We start from the raw sequence: 13,302 nt of genomic DNA on the forward strand, positions 1-13,302 counted from the left end.
TCGGCAATTTGTAACACAGATAGGTAAACTCTTTAGATAAATATTATTTTCCATTGGTCATTAAATATAATAATGTATAACATTACGTTAATCGTGTTATTATTATTGAAACTCATTGACTTCGCGGTCCATACATCAAAGGGATGAGATTGCATGTGCTCGACACGACACTACATGCAGTTCAACTGGGACCGCGAGCGGGAAAAGTCGTCCGCCATTTAAAAAACATAACTTCTTTTTCTTTATTTTGATAATCGAGCTTTGTGAGAAAAATGACGACTCTCCTTAGAAAAATGTGGAAGACTCATTCAAAGCACAAAAGTGAGTAAATAATTTACTATTTTTTTTATCATTAATTTATTTCGATACTTATACATAAATTATATTTTACCGATTATAAGTTGCCTATACTTTTTATATAGGTTTAATTAAATACTCTAAGGTTAACTCAATTGATTGGAATAAAAATATTTTTGATGCGTAACAATAAACTGTGCGATACCTAAGTAAACAAATCCATTGCATTTATAATGGACTATAAATATGGAATAAAATGTGACCTACTTATCTTGCGAGTTATATTATTTAACATTTTATTATATAAATCGTATTCCGGTGCAAAGTAAGTAAATATTTCTCTATGCCTTTATTTCATATGCAGTGTTTATTTTATTTTTGATCAGTCGATTTAATAGACTGTTATTTAAATTAGGTACATTTCTAATTTAGTACCAACTGATTAGAAGAAAAACATTTTCTTTCCTATTTAATTCAGATGCAGTTTTTAAACCATAGCTTGTAATGTTTTCAATTTTCATTTTTGAAATAGGAAAAAAACGTCGATTACTTTCATTATTCTAATCAAGATCAATCCAAGTTCCAACAAATTAGCAAATAACCAAGCTGTTGGCGCGCCCAGTTTAAAATCGTCGCAGACTGCTTTTGCGTTTTACAATCCACTCAATCATGAGAGCGCCTTTTTAAGGCTTCATTAAAGGCCACGGCCCATCTTTGAGGGCAAGTTTCTCTAATTACTTAGGAATTAGGAGCTCTCGCCAAGCCTTAAGCGGCGAACAGCAAAAAGCTGCTTCGTAAGCCAACATCCATCTTGTATGGGATACATTGCTGTACAAGTTCCTTGGGTCGCAATGTTGTTTAATACAATGCAGCAATGTATATAGGAGCAATACTTTACTGCGCATGTCTCTCCTAAAATGACGAGTAGTTTTCTTTTTAAAGGGCTAAGGTAACGGGAAGTAACTAGAAAGTATTGCTTATGTTTTACTGTAGACACCCGCCTAATGACTTTATTTTTCTCAAAGGTTTGTAAAGTACCTACTTACTTAGGTATAAATTATAATTTGGTAGTTTGTGGAAAAAAAAACACTTTGCTACGCTTTGCGCTTAGCGGAAGGGAGTAAGAGTAGAGATTTTTACTGATTAAACCCCACCCATGTTCCTTCCTTTTGCCTACGGGGCCTTTAGGTCAGTAAGGGTAAACCTTTTGGTCAGTCCACCAACCTTCAACCGGCACGGGCCTGGCTCTGATCGGGCGGTGAGCTACCCGTCCGCAGACATACGACTACGGTGCAAGAAGTTTCTTGCGCAGCCGCTGGGCCGTAAGACTCTTTGCCTCGCATGGATGATATACCTTCTCCTTTGCCAGCATGACTGGTTCGCAGAAGGAGTCGACCGCATTCTTAGTTATCTCAATCTGTAACTTAATAAATAGAACAAGTCAAAGTTACACGCTTACCGGAACTGTCACGGCAACATAGCCTTGGCCGATATATTTATCTAAACTGAAACTAAAAAAAGATCTTCGCAGTATTTCTTGTTGAGTGATAAATTATTAATTGGATGAAAGGCTATGATCGAATAGAGACCAACCCGCTGGGTAAACGGTGTGGCCAACATTCCTGTTAAAACGTTGCACTTATCTAGCCCAAAGCGCGTCGAGCAAAAACTGAACGTGAAAGCTGGCTTGAAAAGCATTTAATCAATCGTCGTTTTAAAGCACTGTTACATGATATAGTTTTAATTAAGTTTTAAAAATATTTCCTACTTTAGCTTCATGGTCTTTAGACACCTCCTTTTTTTGTATGTCATAGTTTTTAGAGGGAAAAAGTGTTCTAATTTTGAGTTTTGCTAGAACCAGGCACCGAGCATACATCGTAAACGGACTTAAGTTTACTGATCAACTTCTGCAATTTATAAAACGTTTCATCAACATCGTGCTCACATTTTATGCAGTTAACTGTACGAAGTGCAATCAAACATTAATTTCCTTTACACATCAGTGGGACCGGTTGAAACTGGTGACAGAATCGCATTAATGTTATCAAATGCTTTTACGCTTCGTGTTTCGTACGCTATTGCGCCTAATAGCTGACCTATGGCCCAGTTCGCTATCGATACAGCCGTCTGGCCTAGATGTGTGTGATATCCCTCGAATAGTAGTCTGTCTGATTGCAGCGATGTTTTGCGAAGTCTAGCGGCCTTGTGACGCACTTCCGATATCAACAATGCTTTTGTTTAGAACTTTGGTGGTTATTTTCAAATGTTTTAGTTTGTTATTGTTGTTGCGTCAGCTTGATTTGTTGTTGTAAGGTAGAGTTGTTAATTGCAAATACGTATCCATCTAGTTATAGTCTAAAATCCCCAACAAGCTAGGTTTAGCTGGCACATCTGGCTTTACAAAAGTTTAGAAGGTTTTTAAATATTTCCAGCCTTTTTTTCTCTCCTCATAATTTTTTTTTAACTTTATGTCTCGGTAATATAAAGTTATTTTTTCTGATTTTTATAGGACCATATATTACTGTCCATAATATAGACAAGTTTCTTACTATTAAAACATTTAGAACGTAATTAATTTCATGCGCCTAGCCTCAATTGAATAACCTATACATTATAGTATAATCACTAAATCAATTATAAGAATGGAAATATCATGTTTTTCAGGAAACAAATTCTCTTTGGTTCTTACCTCTTCATTAATTTACTTTTGCTCAATCAATGTATCTACTACCCTGGCCACCCAAGTAACATATTCAACCTATCCTAAGATAAATTGTCTTATAAACCGGTAGGGGTTAGTTTTAATTGAAGCTAACGTGAAGTATGTTACGAATATGTAAAATGGCAGCAATTTTCTTTGATTTAATCGGTGAGCGGGATTTTTATTACGTATAAAATTGCTTTAATCGATTACATATATTATAATGTCTGTACTTCATAATAATTATCTTATAACGCATAGACAGGGCGGTGAACTGAGTTCAGATACATTACTTTGAAAGATAAACCAGCTTGAAAGTTGTAGTTGTTTGAAAGAGACGCCGCTATACATTGTATAGAGCTCTATCTCGCTTTCACAGGAGGAACTCTCCTGCTTTAATATGTGGCAGTAGACACCTAAAGGGCGATGTTTTGAATTGAATTTCTAGGGATTGCAAATGAGGTAGAAATAGACAGGATGCTTTAGATTTTTACTTCTTATTTGTTTACTGGGATTACTTGTACTTATAGGTATCTACTTATATTATCAATGAGACGGCTTGAATTTCTTCTAACTGATGTGCGGCGTAGCCAGAAAATAAAGAGACCAAACTTTTGGCTTTTTTCATATCGAAAACCCCAATAAGTAAAGCTTTACTTACACATCTAGCTAATTTCCGATGACCTACACACTAAACGCCTATAACCGAGTGGCCACCAATTCACCTAAATACAAAACCTAGGACAGCAGTGAGCAGTTACCTTTTATGATCCTATTAAAAGGGGCAGCCATCAAGTTTCGGTGCAATTTGCCTGATCAATTTCCTTGCATTTATGAAACCAGCTTAACCTGTAAAACCGTAATAACTAATGAATTTAAGCGGGGAAAATTGCACCTTCAAGTCTTACTGAGTAAATTATGTGCTATAGGTAACTTGGTGACAACGCCCCTTTTATAAGTTTTCATATCTAGTTCACGTTATTATATTAAATAGTCGTTTTTATCTTTAGAGAGTCATTTTATGCATGTATTTAATTAATATTGTAATTGTTATTTGCTATTCGATTATGCAGTAACTGTGGCCGTATTTCGTAGGTAGTGTTTTAAAACTAATTTTGATAGTGGCAGTTTTAAAAATGGCTTTTCCGCCTCGGCGCCTCCTAATATTATAGGAGGTTATATTGGTATGCCAGAGTTATTCGTAATAGGTACCTACCTGGATAACTAGCATGACAGGAAAATAGAGAGTAAAGTGAAATTGAGGTTACTACGCCATATCAATTAATATTAATCCATAATAAAAGTGCTCTCAGAACTCGATGAGATTTACTGTTTTCTAAGGTTCCTATAGACGACTAGTAGAGACATAGCCCAAAAGACTGAGGATGAATTCAAATTAGTTTTTTGCCAGTAAATCACTTGTTTTTCAGCACGAGATTTTTTATTTACTTATTAACATGCATCTTTTGCATCTACAGAGAAATGGAAAATCAAAAAACTGACTATTGACGAAATCCAAATCAAAAACATTTTTGACTGCAATCGCCAAAAAAATTGAGGGAGAAAATTTTTCTTCGAAGAAATAATTTATTACAAGCGTTATTGCACTGCCTTCTTTATAATTTCCAGAGCTATGTGAAGAGTGGGCCCTAGCGGAGTGCGAGGGAGAGGGTTGGTGGCGGGAGGCACGGGAGTCCAGCGCCGGGGAGGTGGACGTGCGGTACGCGGGCGCAGCACCCGTGGAGAGAGCTGCTTCGGCACCAGCTACGGCACTCGCTGTTAGGTCTGCTCTGCATTCTGCTAAACGTAAGTAAAAGACTGGGTTCGAAAGCGACGACATGAAATATCAATTTGGGGTTGCGACAAAAGGTAGAAGCGAAGTGAGCAATGTGTTCTTCTCAAAAATTCCTTAAATAGCGGGTACTAGCCAGGCTGGAAAAAATTTTGGTAATTCTCGATTGAATTTGGTTGATCAGGTTAGATTAACTAGTTGGCTAAATGGCTTAAATAGTTTGGAACGCAAAGCGTAAGCAAAATTTTTGAGTCAAAAAGACTTTTGAGTCAGAATATGGACCTTTTTTGGGCAGATACACATTACCTACCATGTATTAAGGTATACGGCAGGTAGATCCCTATAAATCGCTATTATATAGTATATATCACTATAAACGAAGCTTAGCAGTCCTCAATAACAGTTCTGCCTAGCAACTCATTCAATAAATCTTAGGATGAGGTTACAAAGGTTTCTGCGGTCGCCATTATATCTCATTCATTGATTATGTTCGTACAAGTGACGGCGGAGATATCTCTTAATATTCCGGTCAAGAACACAATACGAGTTGGGTCGAGAGGTCTAGTTAAATTGTAAACGATTTAGATTTCGTGTTTATAAATAAACAATACTCTTATCTATATTTCTGTTGTTCTGCAAATCATTAGTACTTAGATGTTTGTTTACGCTTTTAAGCAATTGTTTTGAAGTTACTCAATTGCGAAGTATCTTGAACGCGGAAGCTTTTGACGATCATTTGTCATTTAGTATACTGTCTTAAAAAATAACTTCTATAAAGTTACAGATAAAGAAATACCTATCTATATATAACCACAAACTTCTTTTTACATACCTACAAGAAGCAAATTGGTTATGGCCCAAGTTGAGCTAAAACACCCCTCTCATTTTAGCTTCCCTATTCCAAACTCCGTGGCTGAACTCCAATTTGACCGGATTCAATTGAATTCTTAGATATACCACGAGTAATACTTATTATTGAAATTGATTCAAATTCAGTCTTATCTAATAGTAATTGTGTATTTAATACAATTCAATTAATTCCAGTGATGAATAAGAAGCTACAGCGAGTGAACTTGGACATAAGTGCAAAGGGCATCATAGTGACGGATGCCGACACACAGGAAAACGTTATCAGCGTTTCTATTTACAGGTAATAATATCGAATGGAAATATACAATATGCTTTGATTATTTTGTTCAGGAGGGCTAATTAGTAATTATGCTAGTTTTATTTAACGATACTTGAAATCGATAACCGGTAAGGTAGGAACTGTAGAGAAAATTGGATTTTGCCGGAAGAGGGATTTTCCTGGCGAATCTCGAGTCTATATATAAAACTTCTAAACGAATTCATTAGTTAACGCATCTTTTATGATATATTTACGGATAAAACGAGTGGATGAGGTAGTAAGTGTCGCGGAATCGATCTCTTCGTAGGACAACCATTTGTGTGTGATCTACGAATGTTTGTCCTGAGTCTGGGTGTCTTTGTGCATGTTTCTGAAATTCCCTCGTTCCTTTTCGTTCTTTTTGGAACCGCAATCTGCACTGCATGTAGCATCCTGTTCTAAAATCTAGTTTATAACCAGTTTTAATAATTTTCGGAAAAGACCTTTAACTTAAAACAAGCCCTTATCAGTAGCTGAACCTTTTACATAACGAAACAAGGACATAAACGTCTCGTCCGTGCCTGGTACTGGTATTGAAGATGATTGATAGTCGAAGTTTGACCCACAAACTTATCTCGAGCAAAGTTTTATAATTAATAAGGCGTTGACAATACTATTATTATGTTTTATCGTTTATTATGTCCGAGTTATATTAATGTGCATAATATCTGTATGAGTAAACAAATGAAGAGTCGTTACTTCGTTATTAGTGATTACAGTTGAAGCAGTAACTTTTTATGTAATAATTCCAGTCAATGTCCCACATTTTTTAAACTGTTATAAACAGGGGTTTCACAAACACACAAGCCCCATGCCCTAAGATACTAAGACTCAGGACAAGCATTCGTGGATCACAAAAAGGCTTGTCATATACGGGGATTGATACCGCGACAAGTCGCGCTCAGTGATTTTTGCCCGGCTATCCATACAGTCAAAGTATTAGCAAATGGTTAGATGCCACGAGATGACAGGTCAAAATCACGTGGCTTATTGACACGAAATGACATTTCCCATAAATTCCCATACTTGCGCGTTTTCTATTGACGCTAAAAAAATGAGTGATATCATGAAGTTCTTCTTCAGCAGTGGGACACCATAATATCCTTCTTTTTTTCTTGTTTGGTGAATCGCTAATGAATTCAACCCACGTCGAGTTTGTGTTATTATCCTCTGATTTTACCTGTATAATTTAGAGGACCCTTACCTCCAGGATCTCGTACTGCTCGGCGGACGCGGCCAACGCGCGCGTGTTCGCGGTGGTGGAGGGTCGCGGCGGCGGGGGGGGGGCGGCGGCGGCGCGCCCGACGCGCACGTGGTGCACGCCTTCCTGTGCACGCGCCGCCGCCACGCGCGCGCGCTCGCGCTGGCGCTGGCACATGCCTTCAATGATGCTTACCAGGTATTTAAGTCATGATATTGTATGTATATGGTGTTGCTTGGTAGTTCTAAATGAGGATAATATATTGATTTTTGGAAAATGCCCGAAATAAGGCAACTAGATATGAAGACTTTGCTTTTTACAATCAAGTTCTGAATAGGTTTAGGAACATAGCCAAGAAAAATGATAGAAACCTTCGATACGGTGTGTATTTGATTTATAATTCAACTGTTTTCAGGCCTGGCAAGCAAACCTCAGTCAAGGTAGTTCACTGTCATCGGAGGAGAAACGCCTCGCTCCATGGGTAAGATGGAACTCTACCTTGTTGTCAGCTTTTGTGAAACATGCTTGTGTAGGCTCACCCAAATGTACCGAAATTGTAATTTAAATTAAATCATTTATCTGGTAGGATATATCATCACTTTTACGTCTTTTCTTGAGAATGTTGGAGTCGATATCTGACTACCCTGACAATGTGGAAACAAACTCAGGGGTTGAGGTCTCTTTTAACAACACCATTTTTAAAATGCCACTCTTTTGTTTTAGGTTCGATTCCAAGAAGAATCTGATGAGGAGCTGGAGGCTGAGGACTGGCAGTCACCCGCCCCTCTCGTGTCCTTCGCATAAAGATAACATATTTAACTATAGTCTTACTTGTTAAGGCTTTAAACTATTTAATAAGATTAGATTATAGTATTAGGTAAGTAACATTAGATGAGTAAGTTAGATAGGTTTTAAGTAGATGCTTAAGTTTCGACATGGGAGCGTTTATACTTAAAATAATAGTTTTATTTGAAGCTTTAGTTTTAATAATGATAAGTTTAGCATTGCTCCTTGCTCAAATGGAAATTGTATGAAAGAGATATGAATTGGCTAAAGTAAAAATGAAAGTATAATTGATTTTATTGGAGGACCTTGATAAGTAAGATCGTTGTAAAAGAAAGATGCCGCTCTACGCTGTGTAGTGCTGTCTTGCTTTCACAATTTCTGGACTGATTCTTCTGGTTCATGCCTTACTTTATCCACCCCTTGATATTTGCACTTTGGTATAGTTTAACTATGGTGTCTAATGGTGAGATAACGAAATGGTTATAACGTGGTGATACCTCAGCCTGCTAAAGAAATGCAAAGTACCTCTTTGCATTTCTTTAGCAGCCTTACCCTTTTAGAATATTAATCTAAAATGAGAATGTGACCATTGATATGGGTGTAAGTAACGTATTCGCTTTTTTAGTTATATTGATGTATGTACGTTTTCATAACAATTTCATCGAACTACATTTTGCTTCTGGTCACGAGAAATTCATCTCATATCGAAATCAAAACACATTTATGTAAATAGTTTGCACGTCTTTAATTAAATTAAGATACAATTTAAATAGATTATTTAGTTTTTATTTAACTAAGACATAAGTTTTATTATATAAAAATATATCGAAAATATAATTAATTTTAAGCATAATTTGACTGATGTTATGTATTTACAAATAAATATTTTATTTTTATTAAATGTTTTGTTATTAAGTAATTCAACTTCGTATTAAGAGGTAACAACGTACCTCTTAACTTAATGCTATTTTATTAGTGAAAACAAACACAATAAGAAATATTGCAGTATACCGAATAGAAAGAGCTTGAATTCAGTCTAAGCGGTTTACAATTTGTCTTTAAAGAGTTCTTACATGGGTAGATCAACCATTTGTCGTATTGATGGACGCGAGATGGCTAGATCGTAATATATAGTATTATTATAACTTTAAAGAGGAATATTCCAAATGATTAATTTAATAACGGTAACAGGAAAGCCCGACTAGTTGCGTGGTCGCAAGTCGAGTCAAGTTCATGATGACTACGGTCCGAAACTATTCGGGCTATCCCGATGAATACGTGTCTGTAAATCGTGATTAAATATCCAAGGATACAGGACAGGTAAGGGACAAACAGAGAAATATGTTACAAAAGCTTTTGCCGAGATACAGGGTGTCTTAGAAATCAACGTTTATTTGAAATCAAGAGTTCGACCAGGTCGGTGAATAATTGATAATTGTATGGAAGAAAACCGTCAATAAGTAGGTCCTTCTCGAATTTTGAATATCCAAAAATTTAAAATGAATGCAGGGTAAGGATTTTTTAACTAATGATTTCGAAATTGAGTTGATACTCAATTCGTCCGGTACGTTTCTATTTTCATTTTGGATTTATAATTTTATTTTTAGGCAGCATGGCCCATAGGTATGTTCACGGAATACGTCAAAATGTCTAGTACCTTCCTCTATATCTCGGGTTTAATACGCTTTAGTCAGGGAAACCGACACTGCCTATAAGCTGCCAGCCAGCGCCTCCCGGCTTGCGAGAGGAACAGCGGCTTGGAGCAGGCGCGCCCGCCGTGGTAGTTGATCATCATGTAGTCGAAACAGTCTGTCACGCCGTCACCGTTGCAGTCCTGGAATAGACAAGTTGAATGATTTTAAAATCATTGCATTGGTCCAGGCTCTTAGGGGTTGTGTGTTTCCTTAAGTGCAGCGCATTTAATGCAAATTGAGGGAATGCTCGAGGTTCCAGTGTTAGAGGCTTGTGTAGCGACAAAAGCAATACTTACCAAGTAAAATTATTAAATGATAATGATCAACGAAAAAAAAGAAAAACAAAAATCTACCAGTAGCCTATACCACAGTAGCCTATAACTCGTCTTTTCTAACTATGAAACCAATAACTTTTATTCAAAAAATACAAGGATTGTTTCTATACTTGCCTTCCCAAACTTCGCGAGATAGCTTTCAATAATTTTCATAGAGCAATGAAATTCTCTGGCGCAGTCTTCGAAAGCTGAAATCAGGTGAATAAATTGTTAAATAGATTCCAAACGTTTTTTTGGATTGTCTGCTTATTTAATTAGAAGTTAGAACACAAAGTAAGATTCTTGCGGTTAAGATTGTGTTGGTCGCACTACACGGTGTACTACGCTGTTGAAACTGTAACTGTATCTATTATAATATTTTATGAGGTGTTGTTAATATCAAAGGCAAGACATTCCTGTCTTCATTTTAGGCCTCGGTCACAAGAAAACATTAACAATGACGCTGACTAGGTTTACATCATGTGTTATCTACCTTCTTTCCTATTGGGATCGTCATCAGGCAAGGTAGGCTTATCAGCATCCACCCAGTACACCCTAGATATAAAGAAAGGTCCGCAGTAGCCGTCGCTGCAGCCCCGCGACATGTCACATCCCGTCACGTGACACAGGCACCGGATGCATGACCCGTTCAGATTCGAAATATGAATTCCTGAAATAAGGGTGAAGATCACTGTTCTACTTTCGATTCTGAGTAATGTTGCTATGACTGGCGGTGGATAAGTTTGAAGATGTAATTCAATCATTTAAATTATTATTTTCCTGCAAAATATGATGGTCGGGGCGCACGTAGCCGGAAATCGCATAGGATAGAGAGTTTTTAAGAGAGAGGGAGAGGCCTTGTCCCAGCAGTGGGATCTAAAACAGGCTATATAAAAAAAATGTTCAGACGTAGTGTAGAATTCATATTTCAATAAACACTTAAGTAAAGTCATTATTTTTTGTTATGATGATTCATACCTAATTTGATACGATAGATCGAAGGATAAGTTGATGGGTTGATTGTAATAACTTTTATCGTATTGTACAGTTTTTTGCTAATAAATCCAAGCAAAAAGTTTGCATACGTGATGTTGCTCTAACTTTTTTGTTCACCTATTGTCTGTGGTTGTGATCGCTGTTAGTAATGGCCAGTGACCTCATAGTTCTTAAAATTAAGTTATTGTTATGAACGGATCTAGAAAATGGTTAATATTTATCGCTTCGCGGAAAAATCCTGTGTAAGAAAACAATATTATCTTAAAAATACACCGGTTAGTAAATGCTTGTTCGGTCCGTTATCCTTAATTAGTTACTTGGTTAGTTCTTTTTTTTACTTTTCATACTTTAGAAAGGTACATTATGGTATTTAAATTAGTAAGCATCTCATGACACCTGTAGTAGGTATTCTTTAACTTTTTATAACGTATTAAAAACATCCTTATAGTTTATCATACAGTTTGCTGAATTCATCGATTATATTTGGTATCAAGTTAGATAATTCGCCGTTTTTTGTTAGAATTAGAATTGCCCTTATCCTTTGCTGGAGAAGATGCATTGCAGTCTGATTTACTTAAATCATCCTCTGCTAGTTACTACTAGTTAGGTAATAAGCAGGAACATCGTCATCAACAAAACAAACAAAGTGAGTGATTCGCGCTTGGTTTGAGGGAGTTAAATAGGAAAAATAAATAAGAAGCAGAAGATGCTTTAAGACACTCCATAAGTTATGGTTAGTAGTGAATGTGATCAGATAACCGAAAGAAACTTATTTCTAATACAACAACTTTAAAATGCAATTTAAAAATTTAATTTAGGCTGTTAAACTCAAATACTGCAGAAAAAATAACATTCGTTCAGGTTTATTCTAGAATGTCTATAATCTGTATTGCCCTTCAAGAGTCCTATATAATCCTAACCTTGGAAGTGATGCATTACGTTTCCGTCATGCAGTTTCTTAAAATTATCGTTTTATAACGTTAATTTTACGTAGATATCATAGCATAACTATTCTCCTTAATATATCTTAAATTAACATTATAAATATTTAATTAACACGTAAATAAATATGCCCTCCATTTTTTTATTTGGTGATTTAATAAACCTTACCTAAAATAGTGGGCAGAACAAAAGTAAATCCAAAAAGCACAGACACTAAAGATAATGACATTTTCCAATTTCAAATTCACATCACATTGTCTGAAACTTAATCGACGCACACAATGTTTCAATGGCCGACGTTCACACTGGCACAAAACTAAAATAATAAACAATTTATATGTTTTCCAATAGAATATGTCCGTTCATTACGGATGGTTAGAGTTTCTGAGTTATTCGCGAATGTATGTACGCAATTTGATTCATGGAATCGTTTCTAAAAAAGGTTGTATAAAAACTGAGTTCACTTGAATAGTCATTGTAATGTTCGTTGATTATAATCATTAGGATTTTGTAAGTATTGAATGGAGGAAAGAAAACCTTTCTGGTTTTTACCAATTAGTATAATTTTGGTAGTAATTGGTAATTAAATTTCTTAGAACCAAGAATTAATATTTCTGGTAGGATGTGTCTGGCACACACATCTGTGTTAAAGTCCCTTTAAATAATAAATAAAGAGAAGAAATATAAAAAAAGAATATTCCGGGGTTTCTACTGCCAGCATCTACTGCAATCATAATATATTCAGGTTAAAATGAATAGGCATAATGTAACATTATTTTGAGTACGTTCAGTTGACTCAACTTGGTGTACCCGAAATGAAATATCGAGATAACACAAGTGGCCTCATATCTTTAGTAATTTTTTGAAATCACCTGTATTGGGTGAATTCTGTCCACAGTTCAATCATGACATCCATAACTCTCTGATCCAATTAAATGATGCTACGGTTTCCACACGCGTATTTATCGGGAATGCCCGACTAGTTTCAGATCCAACCGGAGTCCTTTAATCATAACCAGACGCGGTGGTGAATCAGTCTAAAGATAGTCACTATAAAAACTCTCTGATCCTCTACACTGATCTCCTGATTCTTAGTACTTTTCATATCGTGTAAATCAGATCCGCTGATCATCGGCCTAGCCTTTTCCTATGTTGGGGTCGGCTTCCAGCCTAACCGGATTCAGCTAAGTTCCAGTGTTTTACAAGGTGCGACTGCCTATCTGACCTCCTCAACCCAGTTACCTAGGCAACACGAATACCCTTGCTTAGACTGGTTGTCAGACTTTTAAGCTTCTGACTACCTGTAACGATCGTCAAAGATGTAAGAATAACAGTTTCATATCGTGTAAACAGATACAGGGTATTTTTCTCTGAAATCTTTATCATTTCCTCGTTTAGATTGACCTTTGAT

The 13,302-nt window shown here is 36.2% G+C and overlaps 2 protein-coding genes across 2 annotated transcripts; one reads left to right on the forward strand and one right to left on the reverse strand.

Moving 5' to 3' along the window:
• LOC113499571 (low density lipoprotein receptor adapter protein 1-like) lies at positions 1 to 8,712 on the forward strand. The gene is given in 7 exon segments (XM_026880089.1): positions 1 to 321; positions 4,628 to 4,804; positions 5,835 to 5,940; positions 7,169 to 7,229; positions 7,232 to 7,357; positions 7,575 to 7,640; positions 7,883 to 8,712. Coding segments are annotated over 7 exon segments (666 nt in total). The 5' UTR covers positions 1 to 272; the 3' UTR covers positions 7,964 to 8,712.
• Positions 8,713 to 8,807: 95 nt separating this feature from the next.
• LOC113499582 lies at positions 8,808 to 12,726 on the reverse strand. The gene is made up of 4 exons (XM_026880096.1): positions 12,060 to 12,726; positions 10,447 to 10,623; positions 10,089 to 10,162; positions 8,808 to 9,779 (listed from the first exon to the last, which is right to left on the reverse strand). The coding sequence occupies exons 1-4, from the start codon at positions 12,118 to 12,120 to the stop codon at positions 9,636 to 9,638; spliced, it is 456 nt and encodes a 151-aa protein (XP_026735897.1). The 5' UTR covers positions 12,121 to 12,726; the 3' UTR covers positions 8,808 to 9,635.
• Between the last annotated feature and the right edge of the window lie 576 nt (positions 12,727 to 13,302).

This window comes from Trichoplusia ni, chromosome 1 (genome assembly GCF_003590095.1).
Source record: "Trichoplusia ni isolate ovarian cell line Hi5 chromosome 1, tn1, whole genome shotgun sequence".
NCBI classification, from domain to species: domain Eukaryota; kingdom Metazoa; phylum Arthropoda; class Insecta; order Lepidoptera; family Noctuidae; genus Trichoplusia; species Trichoplusia ni.

Excerpts from the sequence above, each read along its gene's own strand:
- LOC113499582 (XM_026880096.1), bottom strand. The coding sequence starts at position 12,120 with ATGTCATTATCTTTAGTGTCTGTGCTTTTTGGATTTACTTTTGTTCTG. Across the intron at positions 10,624-12,059 it reads TGTTCTGCCCACTATTTTAG|GAATTCATATTTCGAATCTG; the intron begins GTAAGGTTTATT and ends CCCTTATTTCAG. Across the intron at positions 9,780-10,088 it reads ATCTCGCGAAGTTTGGGAAG|GACTGCAACGGTGACGGCGT; the intron begins GCAAGTATAGAA and ends TGTCTATTCCAG.